Below are 27,662 nucleotides of genomic sequence, written 5' to 3'. Positions count from 1 at the left end.
TAAACTCTCCAAAGCTCTAAATACACATTGAAATTTTACGGAACCTACTGCCCGGCATTGTCAGGTGGTGAGAGCACTCGACTCGTAATACGAGGGTCGCAGGTTCGAATCCCCATCACACCAAACATGTTTGTCCTTTCAGCCGTGGGGGCGTTATAATGTGCGGTCAATCTCACTATTCGTTGGTAAAAGAGAAGTCCAAGAGTTGACGAGGGGTGGTGATGACTAGCTGCCTTCCCTCTAGTGTTATACTGCTAGATTAGGGACGGCTAGCGCACATAGCCCTCATGTAGCTTTGAGTGAATTTCAAAACAAACAAAACGCACTGAAACAATGTTAAAAAACATTCACTGCTATTAAAATAACACGTTTAAAATATTGTGTTTTTATTAATAAGTGGCAAATACTAATATTTTTATACAGTTTACTTCAAGTTGGCATCAGATTAAAAATTTACTTAGCATTTATGCTGATACCTGGTTTACGCGTGTTTCGTTATTAGCAATGTTTATGATTGATAAAAGTACAGTTGTCAGAGCTCACCACTATGACGTGGTCCCAAAATGTTATCTCAAAACAGAACATCCCTCAGTGAGTGGTAGTTTTTATACTTCTAATGTAATAGTTCAGCGTTATTGTACAAAGTCTGTGAAATCAAATACGAAATATGCCACTACAGTTCTTCAACAAAGACAACAATCACACGCTGTTGTGTTTGTTAAGGTCAATAGATACAAGCTCTGTGAAATACGAATAATTTTTATATTATTTTTCCTTCTTAGTACTGTTATCTTCCTTCACTTCCATCCCTATAATACCACTGGTATTAGTCCCTTATGTTCATCTTGAATAAGTTTGTACCTTGATCCAATTTAATCCTCTTAGCTCAGAATGTACTAGGCTTAGCAAAAGTAGGTTGCACTACTGGCATAAGTACTATCAGTACTGGAAAGAAAACTGGAACTACATGTAGCAAACACCTATAGTTCTTACTGACAGCAATAATAACCTCATTATTAGCAGAAATACAATTACTATTGGAAAGAAAAAACTGGGCCTACCTCTAGTAGCAAATACAGGAGTACAAGAGTTATACCACTAAGACTGGGTATTGGCTGTGTTTGCACTTTGTACAGAGTTATCAGTTTCAATTACAGGAGTAAAAATAGTACAAGAATCACGCTACAAGGACGAGATATCAGAAGTTATTACACTTTGTACAGAGTTATCAGTTTCAATTACAGGAGTAAAAATAGTACAAGAATCACGCTACTAGGACGAGATATCAGAAGTTATTACACTTTGTACAGAGTTATCAGTTTCAATTACAGGAGTAAAAATAGTACAAGAATCACGCTACAAGGACGAGACATCAGAAGTTATTACACTTTGTACAGAGTTATCAGTTTCAATTACAGGAGTAAAAATAGTACAAGAATCACGCTACAAGGACGAGACATCAGAAGTTATTATACTTTGTACAGAGTTATCAGTTTCAATTACAGGAGTAAAAATAGTACAAGAATCACGCTACAAGGACGAGACATCAGAAGTTATTACACTTTGTACAGAGTTATCAGTTTCAATTACAGGAGTAAAAATAGTACAAGAATCACGCTACAAGGACGAGACATCAGAAGTTATTACACTTTGTACAGAGTTATCAGTTTCAATTACAGGAGTAAAATAGTACAAGAATCACGCTACTAGGACGAGACATCAGTACAGAGTTATTACAATTTGTACAGAGTTATCAGTTTCAATTACAGGAGTAAAAATAGTACAAGAATCACGCTACTAGGACGATATATCAGAAGTTATTACACTTTGTACAGAGTTATCAGTTTCCGAATCGATTTTTTTTAACATTCCAAATCTAAACAAGATGTGTTGACTCATGTTGATCGCTAAGCTAGTAAGTCGACGAAAATATACAACTGAATCGATCAAAATCACGTCTCATGTGAATTTTATAACAAGCAACGTTGCGCAAGACTTGAACAGTTGACTGGGGGTTGTTGACTAGATGATTGTTATATCTATAAATAGTAAAAGCCGAAGTGCGTCAATTCTCGCTTAAAGATGGTGAACAACAATGGTCGCGCTGACGCGGAACGTATATTTTGACAGAAAACACTTTACGAGTGTGTTATTCGCTACTTTGCCAGGTAACAAAAAAAAAAACCAACCTTGAGAGACCTCCGAAGGCGCCATATGGTCAGCTGCGGTCGCAAATTGCGACAGAAAGAATGAGTACTTGCCTCCATTTGTGATACAAAATAGTTTGCCTTATGACATACACCAATAAATACTATTTGTTTGTTCGAAAAAATCGTATTAACTTCTTTCCTCGCTATCCAGATTCTAAGAGACGTCTGACAGCTTTAGGTCATAGTTAATAAAATTTGTTTTTTTCAAAATTATAAATGTCATATGTTGTGGTCATTCAAACGAAGCACTGCATGCCTAACGGATACGTCCAGACAGGTTTAATTACCTGTGAGGACTAGTTTTTATGTTTGTTTCAATTAAATAAGTCAGTTGATATTTTTAAACATTAATAGGTTTAGTATTGTGCATTTTTATTTTCATATCAAAGGTCACTCTTTGAACGAAATGCGTCATGTTCATCAAGAAACTATTAAGACAATTTTCATTGCATTTCCACAACATATTCATATCAAAGGTCACTCTTTGAACGAAATGCGTCATGTTCATCAAGAAACTATTAAGACAATGAAAGTTAAACATTTTCTTACTCCAGTTATCCAGATATTATATTTCATTGCATTTCCACAACAGATATCATTACTCCAAATACACAGGAATGAGTGAGTACATAAACAGATATCATTACTCCACATATACAGGAATGAGTGAGTACATAAACAGATATCATTACTCCACATACACAGGAATGAGTGAGTACATACAATAGATATCATTACTCCACATATACAGGAATGAGTGAGTACATACAATAGATATCATTACTCCACATACACAGGAATGAGTGAGTACATACAACAGATATCATTACTCCACATATACAGGAATGAGTGAGTACATAAACAGATATCATTACGCCACATACACAGGAATGAGTGAGTACATAAACAGATATCATTACTCCACATATACAGGAATGAGTGAGTACATAAACAGATATCATTACTCCACATATACAGGAATGAGTGAGTACATAAACAGATATCATTACTCCACATACACAGGAATGAGTGAGTACATACAATAGATATCATTACTCCACATACACAGGAATGAGTGAGTACATAAACAGATATCATTACTCCACATATACAGGAATGAGTGAGTACATAAACAGATATCATTATTCCACATACACGGGAATGAGTGAGTACATACAATAGATATCATTACTCCACATATACAGGAATGAGTGAGTACATACAACAGATATCATTACTCCACATACACAGGAATGAGTGAGTACATAAACAGATATCATTACTCCACATATACAGGAATGAGTGAGTACATAAACAGATATCATTACTCTACATATACAGGAATGAGTGAGTACATACATGGTAAAAAACAGACGAAAAAATGTATTTAATTTAGAGAACACCACTTGTTTGCTGTAGTGGCTTCAGTACACAACTTCTGAGGAATTTCTAACACCACAAATAGCGTGTGGTTCTTAATTTCAAACTTTGTAAGTTGAACCCACGTATGTGTATTTCAAATAACTACAAACAACATCAGGTACCACCAAAATAAAAATTATAAACATAGTCCCAGAATGCAGACTCTAAACTCTCTATTATAATTCTCCAGTAAATAAACATCCTTTACGGATACTTGTGTAATAATCCGTATTTTATTGTAAAGTCATTTATCTGGTATTCGTAAGGTTGTTTCTTTTTGAATTTCGCGAAAAGCTACACTGGGGCTATCTGTTCTAGCCGTGCCTAATTTCGCAGTGTAAGACTAGAGGGAAAGCAGTCTAGTCGTCATCACCCACGGCCAACTCTTGGGCTACTCTTTTACCGACGAATAGTGGGATTGACTGTTACATTACAACGCTCCCACGGCTGAAAGGGCGAGCATGTTTGGTGCGACAGGGATTCGAACCCGCGACCCTATGATTACGAATCGAAAGCCTTAACCTACCTCGCCATGGCGGGCCGTAGGTATTTGTAGGTAGATTGTACATTTTCTATTAGAATAAACATAGTAGAATTAAAAAGACGTTTTAAGCAAAATCACAAGAATAATGAAAAAAATCGTACAATTTATGCACTAAAATTATTTGACTACTTAAATATTGTTTAGTGAAAAATATTAAAAAAACAAATAGATACATAGGGGTTGTCCGTTTTTGCACTCGTATAAACATAGAAACACCATTGTACAGTTAGCCAATAGGAATTTTAGGTTTTCATTTTCCACGTGAACTAGCATACATACACGCCCAAACTAACTGACATGCATCGTTCTTTTCATTATATAGATATAATGACAACAATAAGAAATGACTAAGAAAGCGATAATGACACTTATAACCAAAACCCAAATTGAACAAATATTTTATGCCTTGTAAAGTAAATGTCACTGAAATCCTGTATTCAATCAAGAGAACGAAAGTTTCATTTAGATGAGTTAAAATATTATATTTAACGATATATTTTAACAGAGAAGAATATAACTTTGAAAAGGTTATTAACATTATTCCAGGCGTTTAAGCTCTCGTTCATAAATTTTCAGTTTGTTTACGATTAAGCACAAATGGATACACTGAGCTATCTTTGCTCTGTACCCGCAGGTATCAAAAACAGAATTTTAGTGTTGTAAGTTGTGAGGCTTATTGCTGAACTATTGCAGAGCTGTTCGTAAGTCAGCACGAGACACGTGCTTAGAGATTCGGTCTTTTTCATACTACAACAACAACTTCAAAAGAACGGCTTGGAAGATATTATTAGAATACTTTGTTGCTAAGGATTATTTTCCTTGTTATTTGTACACTTTACACGAGAGATATGCCTTGTTTTTTTTCACAATCAAACAGACCTATACTGTTTTACAGTTTTCGTATATGACTAAGAAAACAGATGTGACGTAGCACACGTAGTTATTTCAGAGAATAGCGAGCTTTGACTTTCCCTTCAGTTGGTGAGACATATGAGCTTTATCGTGAGTTTCAGTAAATAGTTTAAAAGTGGCTGACGCTAGTTACAAGTTAAAATTAGTGTTAAATCTGGTTGAGCCCATATAAAACAGTGGCTGTACATCTACAAAGTTATATAATAGGCAGAAATATGCAGTTCTGTAAACACTTCATGCATTAATATACGTCTAGAGTGGACTGCTGACCATGAACACTTGTGAAAACACAAAGGTCAAAACAATGGACAAAACCTATAAAGGCCTGGCATAGCAAGGTGGTTGAACGCTCGATTAGCACTGTGATGATTGCTGGTTCGAATCCCCGTCACATAAAAAATGATCCTCCTTTCAGCCGTGGGAGCGTTATAATATGATGACCAATCCCACTATTCATTGATTAAAGTGTAACCTTAGAGTTGGCGGGGGGTGGTGATGACTAGCTGCTATCCCTCTAGACTTACAGTGCTAATTAGGGACAGCTAGCGCAGCTAGCCCTCGTGTAGTTGTGCAAGAAATTAAAAAGAACAAAATAAAACCTACAAGCGTACAGTGTCATTATTCTTAAAATTGTTCGCATTTGGACTGCATGATAAGCTAAGCCTAAAATAAAACTAATCATTACAACTCTCTTTATTAAGACGTATTACAAAAAAAACCCTTATTAATAAAATCAGTCTTATCACATAAACTGACAAAGACCAAATCCTACTAGTCCTCGTCCTTGATTCAAGCAACACAACTACTATACGTCAGAGAGCCCACACATCAAGAGACAGTAGGGTGCACACATAAAAAGATTTTCTTGAACTCACAATTCCTAGTAAGAGATATAACGATCTTAGTTATTTAACTGAGGGTAGGGGTAAGCCAAGCATAGCCTGGGATCACCGCTTCGCTAAGTAAACGGTAACATAAGTCGACCGAACAAAGTAATCCTTGTTACTAGATGTGTTATCTGTACTGGATCGTTGAAGAGACCGTTTTGCGGCTTCAGTCCTGACTGCTGACGGCCGAGCTGGTATAAATTTGTGTCGCTGCTTCATCACGGCTGCTTGAGATCTGGCTCCAGAGGAATAGTAAAGACAATTTTAAAAGAAGTGTCTTTATACTAGCGCAAGGTTTTAATAAACATATTACGCATGAGAACGCATTTTATTTGAAGATAATGACTACAGTGTTTATTACAAACATATCTAGTCCAACACATGAACACATATTCGTGTATGATCCATAAATACATATATATCTGACCTTATCGACACATAAAACACGAATGAACATATTCGTTTCCAACCGCAAAAGATCTATATTTGGACTTCTCTGCACATAACACATGGACACACGCATTCATGTATAATCCATAAAACATACTTATTAAGTATAGAACAAACATGGTCATAATAATTCACGAAAAAGAGATTTTTAATATCATATGATATAAAAACCATGTTTTACTTTAATAAAGTAGTCGCTTAAATGTATTAGAGTTCGTTAACACAATTCGATATAATCAAATTTACAAATTGCATGAACTGTTAAAAGTAGTTACAAATTATAAGTATTAAAAGTTTGTTGTCATTTGCTCGATGATTAATGTTCCACAAAGATCACATCTATAAAGTAGAGTTAACCTGTTGGAACCAAAATAAGAAAAACAAACACTATAGGGAACATTCAACCGTAACGTTATCTTGTGCAAAACACAAACTAAACGGCCAGGTTCAAATACACCGGAGAAGGTGACCAGAGAAAGAGCAAACTGTCAGTAGCAACACGACTACTTTGAAGCCAAGAACGGAGAGTTTTCAGAGCCATAATATGGAAAGCTCATATCTTGGACCTACTGATCGGTAGTCTGGTATTCTAGCTACTAGGCCACGTTTGGCCCAAGAATACAAAAAAAGATTGCTTTCCAAGCTTGGGAACTTAAAACAAGAGTAAATTGTACCACATATCTTTAAGAGGTTTTACACTTTCCTTCGAAAACGTTAGGAGCACATTTTAGTGAACATTAACAGAACATTAATCTTATTCTCCTCCATAGCTTGTCATGGAAAGGTTTGAAATAGACAGATTGTAGGAAATGTTTCTGGTTATTTTGTAGTAGAACGTTAACAGAAACACCTTTTTTTTCAGTTTTAAGAGAGATACATAATTTCGTTCTGACTCACCTCAAAGATACTTTTTATACATATTTATTTACGAAAAATAAATCTACTTTGTCTACAGTAATAATTATGTTGTTTTCCCTAATATACTTTTCATTTTGACTCATATTACAAATACTACTTTATATTAATATTAATTTCTAAAAATAAGAATTTTTATCATCGGTTATATTTATATTTTGTAAATCAGTGGTACAGCTGTATATCTGCAGGCAACACACTGCTAGAAACTGAGTTTCGATACTCGTAGTAGGCGGAGCACAAACAGCCTATTGTGTAGCTTTGGGCTTATTCCCAAACAAACAATAAATTTACTTTAAAAAACTGAATCATTATCCAGATATCTAAAATACATCAGATTCACCGGACATATTTTCTTTTAAATCTGGAATTACAAATGGATCTCTCGGATTTTTAAAACTTTTAAATATTTCATTAAATTATGTAGGCACTAAACTGCTTGTAAACCCATGACTTTGGATTTTGGTGATACATGAGTGGCAAACTAAAGTTAAACCAAAACAACATCAGTACCGTAATTAATCTACCTATTTTATTAACAAGCACTTTACACTAGTGCTATAACAGTGGTTAACATGTACTTTATACAAGTGCTATAACAGTTGTTAACAAGCACCTTACTCTAGTGTTATAACAGTTGTTAACAAGCACCTTACTCTAGTGTTATAACAGTTGTTAACAAGCACCTTACTCTAGTGTTATAACAGTTGTTAACAAGCACCTTACTCTAGTGTTATAAAATTGTTTACAAGCACTTTACCATAGTGCTATAACAGTTGTTAACATAAAAATATTCAATATGATGAATATTGTGAACCCCACATGCACTAAACGATATAAAAACAGTCATCACTAATTTCAAAATTAAATAACATCTAATTTTCTGTTGACCCATCCCCAGTGGCACAGTGTCATGTCGGCAGACTCGTATTCGTCGAAACCGGGTTTCACTCAAATTCGAATCTAGTTTTGTAGGCCTCATTTCAAAAGTTGAATTGCGCAAAAAGTTACTAACTTACGAATAAAATACCAATAAGCTGTAAAAAAGTTAGTAAGTTATGATCAAAAAGTTAGTAAGCTGTGAAAAACATGTTAGTAAGCTATGAACAAAAATTAGCAAACCAAAAACTAAAAGTTAGTAAGTTATGAACAAAAATTAGCAAACCAAAAACAAAATGTTAGTAAGCTATGAACAAAACGTTAGTAAGCTATGAACAAAAAGTTAGTAAGCTATAAATAAAACGTCAGTAACTTGTGAACAAAATGTTAGTAATCTATGAACAAAAGATAGTAAGTTATGGAGACAAAAGTTAGTTAATTACGAATGAAACGTTAATAAGTTATAAAGAGACAATGAATCCAGCCCGAGGTACCGTGTTTCTCCGAAAATAAGACAGGGCTTATATTAATTTTCACTCCAAAATATGACACTAGGGTTTATTTTCGGGGGATGTCTTATTTTGATATATTAAAAAAAGTTACAAAGTAAAACTATTAAACTAACCATTTAAAATAAACTATTAAACTAACTGATTAATACTTAAACGAACTAATTAACTAGCTATTAAACTAATTAATAAATTAATTTTTTTTATTTCGTTCCTCTTCCTGCCACTCTTAACTAGGGCTTATTTTAAGGGTAGGGCTTATATTAAAACTATCCCCAAAAATCACACTAGGTCTTATTTTATGGGTAGGTCTTATTATCGGAGAAACACGGTACGCGTATAAAACATAACGCATGTCTCCAGAAATCACAGATGTATTAATTTATCACCATTATTGTGCCATAAGTGAAAAACGTGATCCTTCTTCTGAAACATGTGGTTTTATTGTGAAAATATATGTGAATATTCTTATCGTAGAATCTAACATTCTGCAATTTTGTCTTTGTTAAGTATATTGAATAGAGCTCACCCGTCACCGACTCTATGTCGAAACGTATGTTAATCGGGATTATTTTATAACATGCTAACCGTAGTACTAAAAGATCGCATAATTTATGGAAAGTATTTAATGATGATAAGTTATGAGAACGTCACTTCCTTATCTCGAGCTGATAACATGTATACGTATATATAAACAAAATAACACCTATAACACTCAATGGAAAGAGAACGAACGATGCGGTTTTACTTACAACTATGTTACATATATTACCTTTATTCACGTAAAAGTAAAATAGATTACAGTTTTTCCTTAATAAATCACATATAATTCAAGTATTTTATATAATTTGTCTCCATAATTACAGCTGCGACTGAAAAATAAAATAATGTTAGAATATATTGTTTACCATTAGCAAAAGGTGATCAGATTGTGATCAAGAAACAAAACCACGTGCATGTTATCGGATCACTTCTTTACATTTATCTGAGTTCAATCATTCTTTGGCTTTTCCAGTTTTTGGTCATGTTGTTCAATATTTTTATAGACAAAGCTCTATACTGCTCTATTTAATATGTCTCTATAGAAGTAGTAAATTCTATATATATATGCACATGTCACATTCAAAATCAGATATCAGGACTCGTTCCACTTTGTTAAGAATTTTCAGCCAAGTCTGCAACTAGTAATAAATTTATATACTAGAACCAGGTTACAAATGATATAATACTATGCCGTTTGAGATGGATAATGTACTGAAAACAAATATCTTATTGTGAGAAGTCTGTCAAAATTTGTACTGTCCAAATCACGAAATTAAACCCATTTCTTTCTGGTCTTTCTTCATTTTGTGTTTTTCATGTTAAAGATACGTTTACAGCATATTACTGCTCTTCTACCTTCATGTTAAAGATGTGCTTACAGCGTATTACTGCTCTTCTACCTTCATGTTAAAGATGTGCTCACAGCGTGTTACTGCTCTTCTATCTTCATGTTAAAGATGTGCTTACAGCGTGTTACTGCTCTTTTTGTCTTTGTGTTAAAGATGTGCTTACAGCGTGTTACTGTTCTTCTATTTTCATGTTAAAGATCTGCTTACAGCATGTTACTGTTCTTCTATTTTCATGTTAAAGATGTGCTTACAGCGTGTTACTGTTCTATTTTCATGTTAAAGATGTGCTTACAGCGTGTTACTGTTCTTCTATTTTCATGTTAAAGATCTGCTTACAGCATGTTACTGTTCTTCTATTTTCATGTTAAAGATGTGCTTACAGCGTGTTACTGTTCTTCTATTTTCATGTTAAAGATGTGCTTACAGCGTGTTACTGTTCTATTTTCATGTTAAAGATGTGCTTACAGCGTGTTACTGTTCTTCTATTTTCATGTTAAAGATGTGCTTACAGCGTGTTACTGTTCTATTTTCATGTTAAAGATGTGCTTACAGCGTGTTACTGTTCTTCTATTTTCATGTTAAAGATCTGCTTACAGCATGTTACTGTTCTTCTATTTTCATGTTAAAGATGTGCTTACAGCGTTTTACTGTTCTATTTTCATGTTAAAGATGTGCTTACAGCGTGTTACTGTTCTATTTTCATGTTAAAGATGTGCTTACAGCGTGTTACTGTTCTTCTATTTTCATGTTAAAGATGTGCTTACAGCGTGTTACTGTTCTTCTATTTTCATGTTAAAGATCTGCTTACAGCATGTTACTGTTCTTCTATTTTCATGTTAAAGATGTGCTTACAGCGTGTTACTGTTCTATTTTCATGTTAAAGATGTGCTTACAGCGTGTTACTGTTCTTCTATTTTCATGTTAAAGATGTGCTTACAGCGTGTTACTGTTCTTCTATTTTCATGTTAAAGATGTGCTTACAGCGTGTTACTGTTCTATTTTCATGTTAAAGATGTGCTTACAGCATGTTACTGTTCTTCTATTTTCATGTTAAAGATCTGCTTACAGCATGTTACTGTTCTTCTATTTTCATGTTAAAGATGTGCTTACAGCGTGTTACTGTTCTATTTTCATGTTAAAGATGTGCTTACAGCGTATTACTGCTCTTCTAGTTTCATGCGCCAAGTCGTCATCATCAGTCACTAACTTACATATCTTCATCTCAAAATACAAGTGCTGAGACTACGTTTTGACGGGTAAAACATGTGGCATTGAAAATTAACTTTTAAGTGACAAAAATTCAGTGATCATTACATCCAAAAATATCAGTATAGTGAGAGTAGCCACTTGGTGAATTGATGTATTCTAATCATTATCAGTAAGAACGGCATATTAAATGAGCTTAATCAAATACGGGGTTAATGTTTGTACTTGGCTGCACTGATCAGAAGTTTATGACAATAACATAGAAACGATGACAGAACATTTTTGGACTCAGTATGTCTTACCGGTTTACAACAGACTCTGCAATTCGAAGACATAGTCTTTGTTCAAAAAGTTGTGGATGTTGACTCTGTTGTTAACCTAATAAAACATTGTTTGTCAAGGACGCCATCTATTTCATTGTTATTTAGATGTTTCACGTTTACTAGCTTTAAGAAGTGACATCTATACCATATATTATTGTGAGGAAATTAAAGACATTCGTCAACCTTATTAGAAACGACTGTGTATTTTGATTTAGGTTGTGCTATTAAAACAATTTTACCAATTCGACTATAACTGAAAATGTTAGAAGTTACAAGGAAGAAGTGGCTAAGAATACGTTGTAACATGCTGTAGGCCGAAATGGAACGTTTTTTTATAATTATTATATCAATAGCATGGAAAAGTCCCTTCCTGTTCTCACGAAAAAATGAATCAAGCCAAAACGTGGATTCTATTTCTTTTAAATATTTTCGTGACCACATGCAAGGCAGCGTGATCTTAGTCGACTTTACAGTGAGAATTTTAAAAACAGAAAACCAGAACAAAAGTATCCAGCTTGAATATTGAGTGACGACTTCATTCGTTTTTAGCACACACCAATATGTATAGAACAACCGGAATACACTCGTTTTTAAATAGAACGAAACGGTGCTAGCTCGTGCCGGTCACCACTGCCACAGTGACTGCAATCGCTTCCGCTGGAAACGTTGCACCTTCAGGTACCTACTGTTTTGTGTCTCCTCCCTACCGCTTTTAACTTACGAAGAAATTGAATAATAAAAACACACACACTTTTAATGATATGTGTTATTTGTTTGATTGGAATTAACCACAACGATATATAAAACATGTCGTATGTCCTCTAGTGACACAGCGGTATGAAAAACAAACAGATCGAACCTTATTTTTAAACAGCTTAACTAAATTTATCTGAGCAATGTTATCACGTTGTTCCGTATCACAGAGAGAAGTGATACTTGATATTACTAGAATGATTTAAAAAAAATATTTATAAAAGTACCACGATCTATGTTTAGTAACCAACAGTTATGTTTATGTTCAATACATAGAGTATTTTAAGACTAATAATTTTCTAATGTCTTTCACACAAAATATAAAAATACATTGTTTTGGTACAAAATATAATAAAGATATTTAAAGTGTTTTTTTTTTTGGGGGGGGTCTAAAATAATTTCCTCTCAGTTGGTTTACCTCAGCTTTTCAACAGAAAATAGTGCAACTTGCAGAGGTTATATTACAATATCCTTGGAAAACGTTGCAGAAGAAGTTGTTCATATCAGTTATATTACAACATAGTTGTATGTTTCAGGACTGTAGAAGAATCTTTTCATACCAGTTATATTACAACATAGTTGTATGTTTCAGGACTGTAGAAGAATCTTTTCATACCAGTTATATTACAACATAGTTGTATGTTTCAGGACTGTAGAAGAATCTTTTCATACCAGTTATATTACAACATACTTGTATGTTTCAGGACTGTAGAAAAATCTTTTCATACCAGTTATATTACAACATACTTGTATGTTTCAGGACTGTAGAAGAATCTTTTCATACCAGTTATATTACAACATAGTTGCATGTTTCAGGACTGTAGAAAAATCTTTTCATACCAGTTATATTACAACATAGTTGTATGTTTCAGGACTGTAGAAAAATCTTTTCATACCAGTTATATTACAACATAGTTGTATGTTTCAGGACTGTAGGAAAATCTTTTCATACCAGTTATATTACAACATAGTTGTATGTTTCAGGACTGTAGAAGAATCTTTTCATACCAGTTATATTGCAACATAGTTGTATGTTTCAGGACTGTAGAAGAATCTTTTCATACCAGTTATATTGCAACATAGTTGTATGTTTCAGGACTGTAGAAAAATCTTTCATACCAGTTATATTACAACATAGTTGTATGTTTCAGGACTGTAGAAGAATCTTTTCATACCAGTTATATTGCAACATAGTTGTATGTTTCAGGACTGTAGAAGAATCTTTTCATACCAGTTATATTGCAACATAGTTGTATGTTTCAGGACTGTAGAAAAATCTTTTCATACCAGTTATATTACAACATAGTTGTATGTTTCAGGACTGTAGGAAAATCTTTTCATACCAGTTATATTACAACATAGTTGTATGTTTCAGGACTGTAGAAGAATCTTTTCATACCAGTTATATTGCAACATAGTTGTATGTTTCAGAACTGCAGAAGAATCTTTTCATACCAGTTATATTGCAACATAGTTGTATGTTTCAGAACTGCAGAAGAATCTTTTCATACCAGTTATATTACAACATAGTTGCATGTTTCAGAAGTACAGAAGATGCTTTTCGTTCAGTATCTGGAAATACAACTCTAACCAGACTTCATATGACACTTGATTTGTTGAAAAATGCTATTTATTTGTTACCGGCACTTGTTTGAAACAAACATAACTTATCGAATATGAAACTTGCAACTAACACTTGACACATTCATCATCTTGTTTGTTTTGTTCTCATGTGAGATCAGAACAGGACAACAAATTACGGTTTCTCGTTACCTATTAAGATGTTCCTTGTTTTTCCGTAACCCTCACACAGTAACAAATATAATCCTATGACAGACAGTTTAGCCAGAGTATTCATGATGAAACTGCTTGTTGTAGAAATACAAGTGTTGAAAACGACATTTCGTCTTCAGATTCATGAAACATAATCCTAATTTTTCTAGATTTTTCTTATCAACTTACCTAGATAATTTACCTGTTTATGTAAGTAACGTCTATTCGTTCATTTCAACAAGTATTTTGTTTTTAGCACGAGGTATGATTGCGTCTATCCATAATTTATATGTTAAGTTTTCTTTAAAAAGTATCTGACTCAGTATAGCCTGTGACGTTTTTCCCATTCTTTTAATCACATTAAATCTAGTTTATAAAACATTAGTTTTAGGGTGAAATTTTACCTTTCTAGCTTTGCAATACAAACATATGATGTTCACATACACACACAAAGTGAAACCAATTAAAAATGGGTGTGTCGATTAGTTTCCTTGTACGCTGTAAGGTGTTGCCACTAATACTAATTGAAAATAAATATTCACCTAAGAATAGTGCATAGGTTTGTCCAAGAAATGTTTATATTGTCCTTTTCTGTGGCAAAGTGGAAGGGACATGCAATGTTTCTCTAAACAATGTGATCGTTCACAAAATCCTGTTATATTTTACCATGTAATGTAAAGACATTCTGGTTAACGTGTGTTCATCAGACCTAATGCCTCACTAGTTTTGTCTCATGGGATCACTTCTACATTGTTACATTTACATTAATCTATAATTTTAAAGAACTTATCAAGTACTACAGTATCGTTCTAATGCTAACAAAACGTTTCCAGTGAAAGTATCACCAGCTAAACAAGGAAGCCTTCATAAAGACAAAGTGTATGTACCTCAGTTTTACTGACATGTACAGTAAAACATATTTAAAACGCACAGTCTCGGAATATATTATAAACATTCCAGTACAGAAAATCCTTAGTTGATAAGACTTGTATTAGATTATTATCTTATCCAACAGAAGCCGTTATATTTTACCTACTGTTGAGGGCAAGCGAAAAGCATTATTACATCAGAGAATGATTGCTTTGCCGTGATTGGCTGAAAGTGTATCACATGGTATGTAACCTTCTCAATGTTGCCTTGAAATCCAAACGACAAATCATATTACTGTTGTCAATGTTGCCAATGCCATTGCCATGCACGTGAAGTGTCATAGAAGAAATTTGCAAGTGATATACATATATATATATCGGTGCAGAGAGAAAACATGTTGATTCATTTTGACAAAGGTATACTATTAAAAGGACATATGTGTGTGCCTGACATAGTTCCAAGAGGAAAGAGCTTAGGAACTTGAAATTTTGCACACACACTAAGTGGGCCCTGAGGGTGTGAACCTGGGTACCATTCCATGTATACGTGCGATTGCGGGTGCCCGTGCCTGTCTTTTTACGATGCAAGCAAGTAAAAAAAAAACACATAGAAAAGAAGTGGTTTCTTATATTACAAATTTTGACGTATGGAGAGCTCAGTACGTTTTGGTAACAATGTGTTACAACAATAATTTTTATGCCATGTCATTTGACAACAAAAGTATATAGGTTATACTTTTATGCTAAAATACGTTGAAAACGCGCGCACTGACGTAGTAATCAAGTTATAATATACTTACCTAATAACCCAAGGGTGACCGTGTACTTTCGGCAGTTATAAATAATTTGTTCAAACCCATGATGGAACGAATGTACACATAACTTATCACATAAGATTTCAGTTACTCACAGATGTCCTTTAGACAGTAGAATTTTGCAGACGACAACTTTGTTTATATCACAGCGAAAACACACTAATTTTAAGCCTAGTTTACTCCCAGTGTCAGAAATCTTTCCAGTACTTTTGACAAATTTTATACTAGAATATAGACAGGTGCATACTTAATACATTTAAAGGTATAATCACATAATAATGGGCTATTATATTCTAAAAAAAATTAAACAATTTCTAAATTATTATTGATTTATTATTGATCATTAAAACGAAATCAAAATGTTGAATGAATTGATTTACATGTAGGCCCGAATATGTAGACTAATTAATCAGATCTTAACAACATTTGTAACAAACGAGACGAATTAGAATAATACAGTTATTGATAGGTGATTTAAGGTAACAGAGGATAAACCAGTCGATATTTGTTCCTCATTAAACAGAAGGATAGACTAGATGACGAGAAACCTACTTGAAATAAAAATGTATCTCAGAACGACTGGTATGGGTATTAACTCTTCTGAATAGAATGTTATTCATGAATTTGAACGGAGATTTGATTGTATATGTGTAACGATCTGTATGTTTAGCTAATATGGTCTGTAATCTTAAACGTAACTTGTTTCCATGTTACATCTATATGTGTGTATGTTGTTCCACTTGTATATGTGTATGTACACACGATTTAAAACTGTGATGAATTGGAGAAATGAAACTCGTGCATAAATGTCGAAAGACCGGTAATTACCTTCTAAAAATATCATTATTTCCTCTTCTGGCTCATATGCTATGACCAGTCAATTAACTATTGTAAGCGTAGTTTAGCACGCTGTGATCTTATGAAACGAACCTTCAACTGTTTATTTCAGTCACTGCTAACGTGACCATAGCGCCAACTTCACATTACGCTCTCCTGACTTCACGTTACACCCTTCTGACTTCACATTACGCTCTCCTGACTTCACATTACACTCTCCTGACTATACATTACGCGCTCCAGACTTCACATTACACTCTCCTGACTTCACATTACGCGCTCCAGACTACACAATACGCTCCTGACTTCACATTACGCTCTCCTGACTCCTGATCAAATTCCTCATTGAATTAAATTCCATTTATCTGCGTTACCGAACTTTCTGTTCTTTTCTTTTCGCTTGTTACGTTCTCTCTTAGCTTTCGTAGTGCTTGTCCTTATTATCATTTACTGAAAGTAAAAGTTACGTCGCAGGTCTGCCGTGAGCTCGTTCTTACCCCGCGAACTTGCGGTCTCCATGTACAAGTAGCATAGAACCTGCGCGAAAACGACGTCAGATAGCAGTCGTGGTTCGACATTACATTTCTGTTATTACTTGTTTACGAGAAGAGTGAGAAGAATGTAGATATATTCCGAAAAAAATAAGACACTTTATCACCTTCGGTTTATCTCTTCGGTTGTTATACTGTACGCTTTACCTAGCTTCATTAACAGTGTGCTAGCTGTATTTTAAACAAATTCAGCGTTCAAGTACGAAGCAAATATTGCAAAGTATAGGCCCGGCATGGCCAAGCGTGTTAAGGCGTGCGACTCGTAATCTGAGGGTTGCGGGTTCGCATCCCCGTCGCGCCAAACATGCTTGCCCTTTCAGCCGTGGGGGCGTTATTATGTGACGGCCAATCCCACTATTCGTTGGTAAAAGAGTAGCCCAAGAGTTGGCAGTGGGTAGTGATGACAATCTGCCTTCCCTCTAGTCTTACACTGCTAAATTAGGGACGGCTAGCACAGATAGCCCTCGAGTAGCTTTGTGCGAAATTCAAAAACAAACAAACAATTTCAAGGTATATTTTCATAACTGCAACATATTTGCATATTTCTTAGTAAATAATGATTTAAAATGTTTAAGGTATCTTAAAACCACACAGTTTACCTAGGTGGTTATATAAAATCGGAACAAGCTAGTAATATAACTTGCTATATTCATGCACAGTAAATAACTCACTGTTTTACTTTGTCCTAAAAATACCCATTAAAAATGCCTTAACCACCTAGCCATACCAGGACGATTGGTAGTTATTACCAGTTTTTCTAGAATTTAAAGTGAAGTTCTTTTTTTTTTTTTTTTTAAAGCTGCTATCAGGTTCTGTTGTTCTGTTTATTTTTTGGCTGTTCAATTTAAAGAGTGCATGAAGAAGTGCTGTTAATCTGGTGAAGGAAATGTTGGAGTTATCAAATTTGTAAAACTGGTGTTCACTTTCCAAGTGCCTGAAATATTGTAAATACTTTTGAAACAAAAACAAATATTTGATAATCTGAAAACATCTTATTGAAATGCATTTTTAGTTCACTGGCAAGTGTGATCCTCTGTACTACTTTAAATAGAGTTCTACCAGTTTCTGCTTAAAACAAAATGTTTACAACATTTAGAGAGTGTGTGTGTGTGTGTTTTTCGTATAGCAAAGCCACAAAGGGTTATTTACTAAGCCCACCGAGGGAAATCGAACCCCTGATTTTAGCGTTGTAAATCCGGAGACATACCGCTGTACTAGCGGGGGGACACATTTAGAGAGAAGTGATGGTTAATAAAAATGCGTTGCACACTTTTTGCAACAATTACCAGTATTTCCTTTAAAATACAACATTTTAAGTTTATTGTATTGTTTCAACTTTCACTTTTATTATTATACAAAATGTATTGTCGAATTATATGATATGAGAAACAACTGGAATATTAGTGTCTTCTAAAGTCATGATTGACTCTTCTATCAATATTGCCTTCAGTGTTCTTTTATATTTGTTTTGTGGACAAAAAAGTTTATGGTTTAAGGCATGATAGCAGTAGACACATTCTACACTTTCCACTAAAGGTGGGTTGTTAAAATCACATTTCATTTCAATTTAAAGTATGTAGCGGCTAGTATTTCCGGTTGACTGCCTTTCGTTCCGTTAAGTAGTTTTAAAATAAGAATAACTAAACCTGAACTCTAGAAGTCTCTGACATAGCCGTTTGGCCTATATGTCAAAAGATTCCTTCCAGACTAAATATACCAATTTGCACTGTGAAATTATAAAACAAATTTCAGCTTAAGTCGTGCGCACTTAACATTCGACCTTATGAAAAATGTATCGTATGAAATATTTATTACAATTTTCTGAAAATTATATCTTAATAATTATTTTATTAAGATAGAGAAAAAAAAGTTTATTTAGCAGAATAAAGTTATTTTAGTGTTGTTATGGTTTCTCGGAGTGTCCCTATTCGAAAGAAAAACAAACTGGTAATTTAAACACAAACAATAAAAAGTACAATGGCACAAGTATTAACTGGCCAGACTGACTGAAGACCACCAAAGGAAGCAATGTATTAGTTTTTAAACTGATTCCATTTAATTATCAGAAAACCAAGAAAGTATGGTTATAAAGGAACTTTGTGACAGTAAGTTTAAGACCATTTAAGCTACATTGTATCGTGTTCCAACGGTAAGAACAATGTTTAAGGTTTTATGTGTGCACAATACAACAATACATGCTGTGTAATATGTTTAACTAAAGTAAACTTAATTAGTCTGTTTATTAATAGAATGTTTATTACCTTATCTTACTCAATATTTACCTTTTATAAAACTATTATATTGCTTCCTTTGGTTGTCTTCAGTCAGTCTGGCTAGTTAATGTTTGTGTCATTGTACTTTTTATGGTTTGTGTTTAAATTACTAGTTTGTTTTTGTTATGAGCAAAAGTAAAAGAGGATATGTTATTATATGTCAACCATGTCATATCTGCTATGTTCATATATTAAAAAACGCATAAAAAATTCAAGATACAATATTGTGACATCCATGTAAACCAGATCTGTGCATATTATGATTACCAAAGTTATAGTAACAAAAACAGCTAAGATATTTAATATTTACAAATAAATCAGTTTATGGTCTCTTGTCGTATTATCATTTATTTTGATACACTTGTTGTCCCCAGTGTCTCTGCGGTATGTCTGCGGACTTCCAACGCTAAAAACCGGGTTTTGATACCCGTGGTGGGCAGAGCACAGATAGCCCATTGTGTAGCTTTGGGCTTAATTCAAAACAACAATACACTTGTTATTGTAATGTCCAAGTTACTACAATCTGTAATAATGTAAATATTTTTTCAGTCTCAGAATAACTATTATCATAATATAATGTTTTTTTGATATAGTTGATAGCTTCCAGATATTTGATTTTGCCCTGCAGGGTGTCTGTCCCGTTAGTTTCCAGATATTTGATTTTGCCCTGCAAGGTGTCTGTCCCGTTAGTTTCCAGATATTTGATTTTGCCCTGCAAGGTTTCTGTCCCGTTAGTTTCCAGATATTTGATTTTGCCCTGCAGGGTGTCTGTCCCGTTAGTTTCCAGATATTTGATTTTGCCCTGCAAGGTGTCTGTCCCGTTAGTTTCCAGATATTTGATTTTGCTCTGCAGGGTGTCTGTCCCGTTTATTTCACGTAATTTTGAAAATTATCTTTTCTATAAATTAAATACACACTTAATACGCTGCAAATCGTTGTGAACTTTTCCAAAATTTTCAGACTTACTGCCTTAGGAAAACACATGTACTACAGGTATCCCTAATTTAGAGAGATCCAGACTTACTGCCTTAGGAAAACACATGTACTACAGGTATCCCTAATTTAGAGAGATCCAGACTTACTGCCTTTGGAAAACACATGTACTACAGGTATCCCTAATTTAGAGAGATCCAGACTTACTGCCTTAGGAAAACACATGTACTACAGGTATCCCTAATTTAGAGAGATCCAGACTTACTGCCTTTGGAAAACACATGTACTACAGGTATCCATAATTTAGAGAGATCCAGACTTACTGCCTTTGGAAAACACATGTACTACAGGTATCCCTAATTTAGAGAGATACAGACTTACTGCCTTTGGAAAACACATGTACTACAGGTATCCATAATTTAGAGAGATCCAGACTTACTGCCTTTGGAAAACACATGTACTACAGGTATCCCTAATTTAGAGAGATCCAGACTTACTGCCTTTGGAAAACACATGTACTACAGGTATCCATAATTTAGAGAGATCCAGACTTACTGCCTTTAGAAAACACATGTACTACAGGTATCCCTAATTATGAGAGATTGTAAATTTCACATCGTTAAAAAATCTTTCATTTTGGAAAATATAACACAACAATAAGAGTTTTTAGTGGCGTTTTATCAACAGATAGAACACAATATGTATTTGCTATATAAATGATAACAGGTTAATTGCAACCAAAATATCTAATGGTAGATGTGTTAAACGTCGAACTGTTGTTGGCTAAACACTTAAATTGTAAATGGAGGAATGAAAACATTAAAATATTTGATTTTCATTGCATTTTAAAGGGGGAAACATTTTTAAAATAAAAAACTATGAAAGAATGGTTTTAGTATTAGTCAGGCCTATGTACAGAGTTGAGATTCTAACATTTTCATCTTCCCCAGAGTAGATCCAAGTGCTTAACTCGTTGCATTGGGTTATCCGTTTTTTCTCGCGGCCAGCAAGTTCTGAACGTTTCGTGAGAGCTGGATTATTGTAACAGATACAGTTATGATACATTGTTTAACGGATTGCAGTGTTATTCTGATCCTCATTTACGGCACCTCACTGCCTATGTAACAACACATTTACCCTACAAGTTCAGACGCAAGTTGCTGTTAAGAGAAAGTTAACATCTGCTGAAACTTTTGTTAATATTGTAAGTTTTACAACTCGGTAAAACTTCAGTTTCATACAACATTAAATCCTAGGTTCCCTCTCATTAAAGTAAGTCGCGCATTTCTAACGATTTATCTCCCATTAAAAGTTTCTAAACTCCAAAGAGAGATGCACTGATCAGTTTTTGTCTTTTTACGTGTTACTTATCTTGTACTTTGTGAGTTTTGGAAGAGAAATTGGCAATAACAAAGATAAGACATCTCTCCTTCCTGGGGTACCACTCAGTTATAAGTTATTACTCGAAGTTTGACTTCACTATGAATACATGAGCTGAGAAACCCGCACTTGTTACCCAGGCTCAGGGCTTTTGGAAAAAGCAATTAGTATATAATGCCTATCTTGTTACCGCATACTTTTAGCCGCCCATATGTACATTTGTAAAATACTTGAATAAAGCCATTTTAAATTGTTTCGTTATGAGTCTATATATGCATGTAAGTAAAACGAGAGAACTTACGTAGGTTATGCCAAGCTTTATACATACCAATATAATTATTTTTACCTGTTAATCAGCGTCGAGCGAATATAGAGGCTAAAACTCAAAAAATATATAGTTGTACATATTATCTTCAAAGGCTTATGACGTGATGATCAGATGGGTTACTTAGAGGTAACATATTTCACGTACTTTGCAAATACCTAAGCGTAAGAAGTCCAGGATAAAAAAAAACCGTAAAAGTGGTTCTTTATTGTAACGTTTTCCTAACCTTCTTTGAGATTGGAGCAAATGCTTCCCCCACGCCGTGTTTGATGTATAAAATCACAATATATACTTAATGTGTAAATATATATGTCACTTTAGATAACTAAATCTTTCAAGTACAGGGATAACTTCTGACTACAGAATAACATCTATCACCAATATATTCCAACATAGTTACAAACCGTAGATAAACATATGTGTCCCTCTTATAACTGATGTTCTGGAAACGTGAATAACACTTTGTTATACGCTGATAACCTGATGGCATGACGATCTGCGAAGTAAAATAGACAACTTGGATTCATTATCGGTCTTTTCTCACTTTCTGACATCAAATATGAATATGAATTTTAGGAGAGCCTTAGAAACTTTTATCTTTCTATATCTCGTCATTATTGTACCAAGCCCTAACTCAGTAGGTTTTTATTTCTCTATTTCTCATCATTATTGTACCAAGCTCCAGCTCAGTAGATTTTCATCTTTCTATTTCTCGTCATTATTGTACCAAGCCCTAACTCAGTAGGTTTTTATTTCTCTATTTCTCATCATTATTGTACCAAGCTCCAGCTCAGTAGATTTTCATCTTTCTATTTCTCGTCATTATTGTACCAAGCTCTAACTCAGTAGGTTTCATCTTTCTATTTCTCGTCATTATTGTACCAAGCTCCAGCTCAGTAGATTTTCATCTTTCTATTTCTCGTCATTATTGTACCAAGCCCTAACTCAGTAGGTTTTTATTTCTCTATTTCTCATCATTATTGTACCAAGCTCCAGCTCAGTAGATTTTCATCTTTCTATTTCTCGTCATTATTGTACCAAGCCCTAACTCAGTAGGTTTTTATTTCTCTATTTCTCATCATTATTGTACCAAGCTCCAGCTCAGTAGATTTTCATCTTTCTATTTCTCGTCATTATTGTACCAAGCCCTAACTCAGTAGGTTTTTATTTCTCTATTTCTCATCATTATTGTACCAAGCTCTAACTCAGTAGGTTTTATCTTTCTATTTCTCGTCATTTCTGATCATAATGATCAGTGTCATATTACTCTATAACTCAATATTATTATGACTCAATTTAAGTGTTATGAAAATTATTAATAAATAGAATAAATTATCAGTAAATAGAATCTAACAAACTCAGTCTTACGTATTTGTGACAAAACTAAAATTTATTGGAGAGTAAAGTCTTACATAAAACCCAATTAAATTATTAATGTTAAGAACAAAATTATAACACAGAATATACGCAGATGCAAAATTTAAGTTTTGTATGCAACAACTGATTTTCAACAATCCCCTGAGCTTGAGAGAAGCATTTGATAGGCCAGCTTCCACAGTATACCATATATAACATGTATTTCAAACACTAGTTCAGTATCTTAAGATTATGAGAAATATTTATGGTTTTCCTAAAAAAACTTCCCTAGAATTATTTTCTAATGATATATAGATAGAAGAATGATGCTCCTATAGAAAACATCACTAACTTTAATCACACACACACACAAAAAAAAAACATGACGTTAACACTTCCACATCTTATAGTTTACACAGTGCTAAGTCATTACCTGAACAGGCCTCGAACAACATAGGAAGTAGACTTGGACTGTAAGGCTTAACTATGATTGAATAAACTTCACATAGATATGGTGGCAACATTTAACTCTCTCGTTGCTCAACAGTAAGTTTGGGGTTTATAATGCTAAAATGCAAGGTTTTAACTCAGCATTTGACACAGCTTCGATATTTTCTTTTGGGATGTATGTTTAAAAACAAAAATAAACATCTATGTAGAATTAAGCTGAGCATTAAATTCTACTTTCAAGCCTTTTGTATTGCACCATCCCAACATCATAAGTTATTCTCTTTTTAGTATTGTATTATAAAGTGATTACGTTCATTATGTTTTTGTTTGAGTGTGTGTTTTTCAATAGTAAAGGCACATTGGGCAGTCGACTGTGTCCACCTAGTTTTATCATTGGAAATCCGAAGACCTCTATCCCACCAGGGAATAATATTTATTTAAAATAAAGCATAAAGATAAACAATGTGTTATCTGTGCTGTGGCCACCATAAGTATCGAACACAGGATTTTAGCGTTATATGTCCTCAGATTAACCGCCGTGTAACTGGGGGCATTTATCACACTTTTATATTATTCGTATTTCTTCTAACAGCAAATTAAAGTTTCAGTTTTGTGCAGTTTCTTACTGGAAATAACAGTAAAATTACGTATGTTTAATCTCACATATAATCAACGCAAAAACAAATGAAAATGTAAAAAAAAAAGCAAATTATTGTCAAAAATGTTGTAAATTAGCGCTTTATATACAACGAAAACTATTTTTAATCGCTTATGAGTTCCAATATTATAAAATGTTTTATATTATCTAGTACTCCAGTTGGCCGTGTATTTTATTCTGACTCCAGTCAGTCGAGTATTTTATTCTGACTCCAGTCAGTCGAGTATTTTATTCTGACTCCAGTCAGTCGAGTATTTTATTCTGACTCTAGTCGGCTGTGTATTTTATTCTGACTCTAGTCGGCCGTGTATTTTATTCTGACTCCAGTCGGCCGAGTATTTTAATCTGACTCCACTCGGCTGTGTATTTTATTCTGATTCCAGTCGGCCGAGTATTTTATTCTGACTCCAGTCGGCCGAGTATTTTATTCTGACTCCAGTCGGCCGAGTATTTTATTCTGACTCTAGTCGGCTGTGTATTTTATTCTGACTCCAGTCGGCCGAGTATTTTATTCTGACTCCAGTCGGCCAAGTATTTTATTCTGACTCCAGTCGGCCGAGTATTTTATTTTGACTCCAGTCTTGGTGTATTAGATTCGCCTGCTTTTGTATGATTAAATTTTTTGTGTGTTTTTCTTGTAGCAAAGCCACATCAGGCTATCTGCTAACTCCACCGACGGGAATCGAGCCCCTGATATTGGCGTTGTAAATCCGTAGACTTACTGCTGTACCAGCGGGAGACAATTAAATAGTGAAACTCACTGATTATGCTGCAACTATGTTATGATAAATTAATGAATACACAGTAATTAACATTACAGATATTCCCTGCAAAATGAAGTTCTTTCAATTGTCTTTCAACATGGTTTATACAGAACCACCGGCGAGTTTAGTACGTGAAGCTAGTCGGTGTTGAGACGTTCGTTCACGTATCACCGTATCAACAACGAACGAATACGCTTGAAGAATCACTAACCTGCGAGACAAATGCTCTGTAACTTGCTTATGGTACAGTTTGCTTGAGTGTTTGATAAATCAGTGAGCCCTGTGGCAGTTATTTTATTATAAAATATGAATAAGAGATATATGTGGAGTTTCAAGTATTTAGTGACGAGCGATTTAAGTTAAGGCCTTAAGTATCATCTTTATATTATCGAGTCCGTTAACTCGTTAAAAAAACAAATCTTCACTTTAATTTTTACTTATACTGATGGATTGTAGACGTAACACCTCTAAGTTGTAGTTAAAATATGATACATAACTTTCGAGAGCCACAGGATTTTAAAAATAAATTTAAACGGATAAAAATATTTGCATTAATCTTAGACAAGTAAGTTGAGACATTGGAATTAACATATCTACGTTTCCATTTGAAAAGATTATATTGTCATAAGTTGTTGTTATTCAACTCGTTTTTGTATTCGTGGGCTTCTTTGCTTATATATAAACACTTTTCTCAATGTAAAGTAAATTTAGTTTTCCAATACAACGATATATTAAGCGTTGAAATCTTTTGAGTTTCAGACGTTTCTAAATCAACTGAATCATCGATTTTACCTTAGGGTAATTTATTAATCACAATACGAAAAAAACAAACTTAGGTGACTCGAGTGTATTAAATTTGCTTGCTTTATTTAGGTGTGAGTAATACGGAACTGGTCAGGTATTCATATAGACGTATCTGCTGGTTTCTTTTATAACTATTTTGTATAACGCAAGTGTTATTAAATCCCCGTGACTGAGAATACAAACCAGAGAAGTAAAAGACTGCTTGAAATTTACCTGTAATAGTCCTTCTTGCAGTAAATGTTGCCATCCCGGGCAAAGCACGTAAGTTCGGCGTCCAGAGTAAGTTTACACTCGCAACACTTGAGACAACGGACATGCCACTGTCGGTCTACGGCTAGAAGGTAATAGCGATCCGCGATCTTCCCTCCGCAGCCTGCACACAGGGAAGGAGCCGATAGTTCGTATTTCCCCGGGCTAATCACTGGCATCCTCTGTACCAAGAGTTTTTGTGGAGGAATATCCCCTTTCCCTCTTCAACAAGGCCTAACAGTCGAAACACGCAACTATTTTTCACACTCCTGCAAGCAATAAAGCGCCACTCACGGTCTGTCAAGAGCTTCTACAGCGAGCGAGGTCAGTGTTATGATCACACTTGTATTTGACTCAGTTCTCAAATATTCTTTTGCACACCTGTTTACTTCCACACTGTCATGTAGAACACAACGTATATCTGGCCGACCTGAAGGCAGACTGCAAGCGGCGACCAGCCATGCGAAGGAACCAAACAATGTCTTACCCACCCTGAAGCACGAGCAGTTTCTCCGCCTTCGACCCACTTGGCCAATCCCTATTTATCACGGTACGTGAGGTGGGACTTTTTGAGCGCGTGCGCTGCTTTATCAAGAGAAACGTGTTTGAGTCGTTGTAAAGTTTTTAAACTTGCGTAGCCTAAAACTTGCAAAGTTTATGCCTAAGTAAACACGTCAAGATTAGTATTATTGTTTCTCACACACTGTTTCTTTACCAAATAAACAGATTCAAAACGTATTTCCTGGTAAGTCAATAACTTTAGAATGTTAATCAGTTTAATCTGAGGGAAGTTATAAAGTTGAAATAAATTTACTCTTGTCACCCTGTAAATACTGACCACAGGTTGTATTTGATAAAGCCTTACATACACTAATCTGTAAATACAGCATATGCTAGAACAAGTCCACGTTAGCGAAATTATAATAAACATAGAGCACTTGCGTTGCCGAACTTCCACATACTTTTAACTGGCACGATCAAACTGTCTTTGAATTTTTATGTTTCAGTATAGTTTTATATGCAAATGAAAAACAAATTAAAATTGGATGAAACGTGTCTTTTTCATAAGTTACTAGTGATTTGAACTCGAAATACCAATTAAAATACGCCCTCCTCTGATAAAACGGGAAGACAGTAGGTGTTTCTGTTTCCTAGAACACTTGTGACGCCTTCCATATGGCGTTCCTTCAGGGACGCCAATTATAGGGAAAGGGAAGAGCATAT

The 27,662-nt window shown here is 34.3% G+C and overlaps 1 protein-coding gene across 1 annotated transcript in view; it reads right to left on the bottom strand.

Annotated features, from left to right (window-relative positions):
* Positions 1-26,955, bottom strand: part of LOC143252047 (LIM/homeobox protein Lhx9-like) — a 65,404-nt gene extending 38,449 nt beyond the window's left edge. The window contains exon 1 of the mRNA XM_076503621.1: positions 26,403-26,955. Within this exon, the coding sequence (XP_076359736.1) occupies positions 26,403-26,617 (215 nt within the window). The 5' untranslated portion in view covers positions 26,618-26,955. The remainder of the gene's footprint in view (positions 1-26,402) is intronic.
* Between the last annotated feature and the right edge of the window lie 707 nt (positions 26,956-27,662).

The sequence above is a fragment of the Tachypleus tridentatus genome, chromosome 6 (assembly GCF_004210375.1).
Source record: "Tachypleus tridentatus isolate NWPU-2018 chromosome 6, ASM421037v1, whole genome shotgun sequence".
NCBI classification, from domain to species: domain Eukaryota; kingdom Metazoa; phylum Arthropoda; class Merostomata; order Xiphosura; family Limulidae; genus Tachypleus; species Tachypleus tridentatus.
The sequence above is the reverse complement of the archived record's forward strand: the minus strand, read 5'-3'. Positions and strand labels throughout refer to the sequence as shown.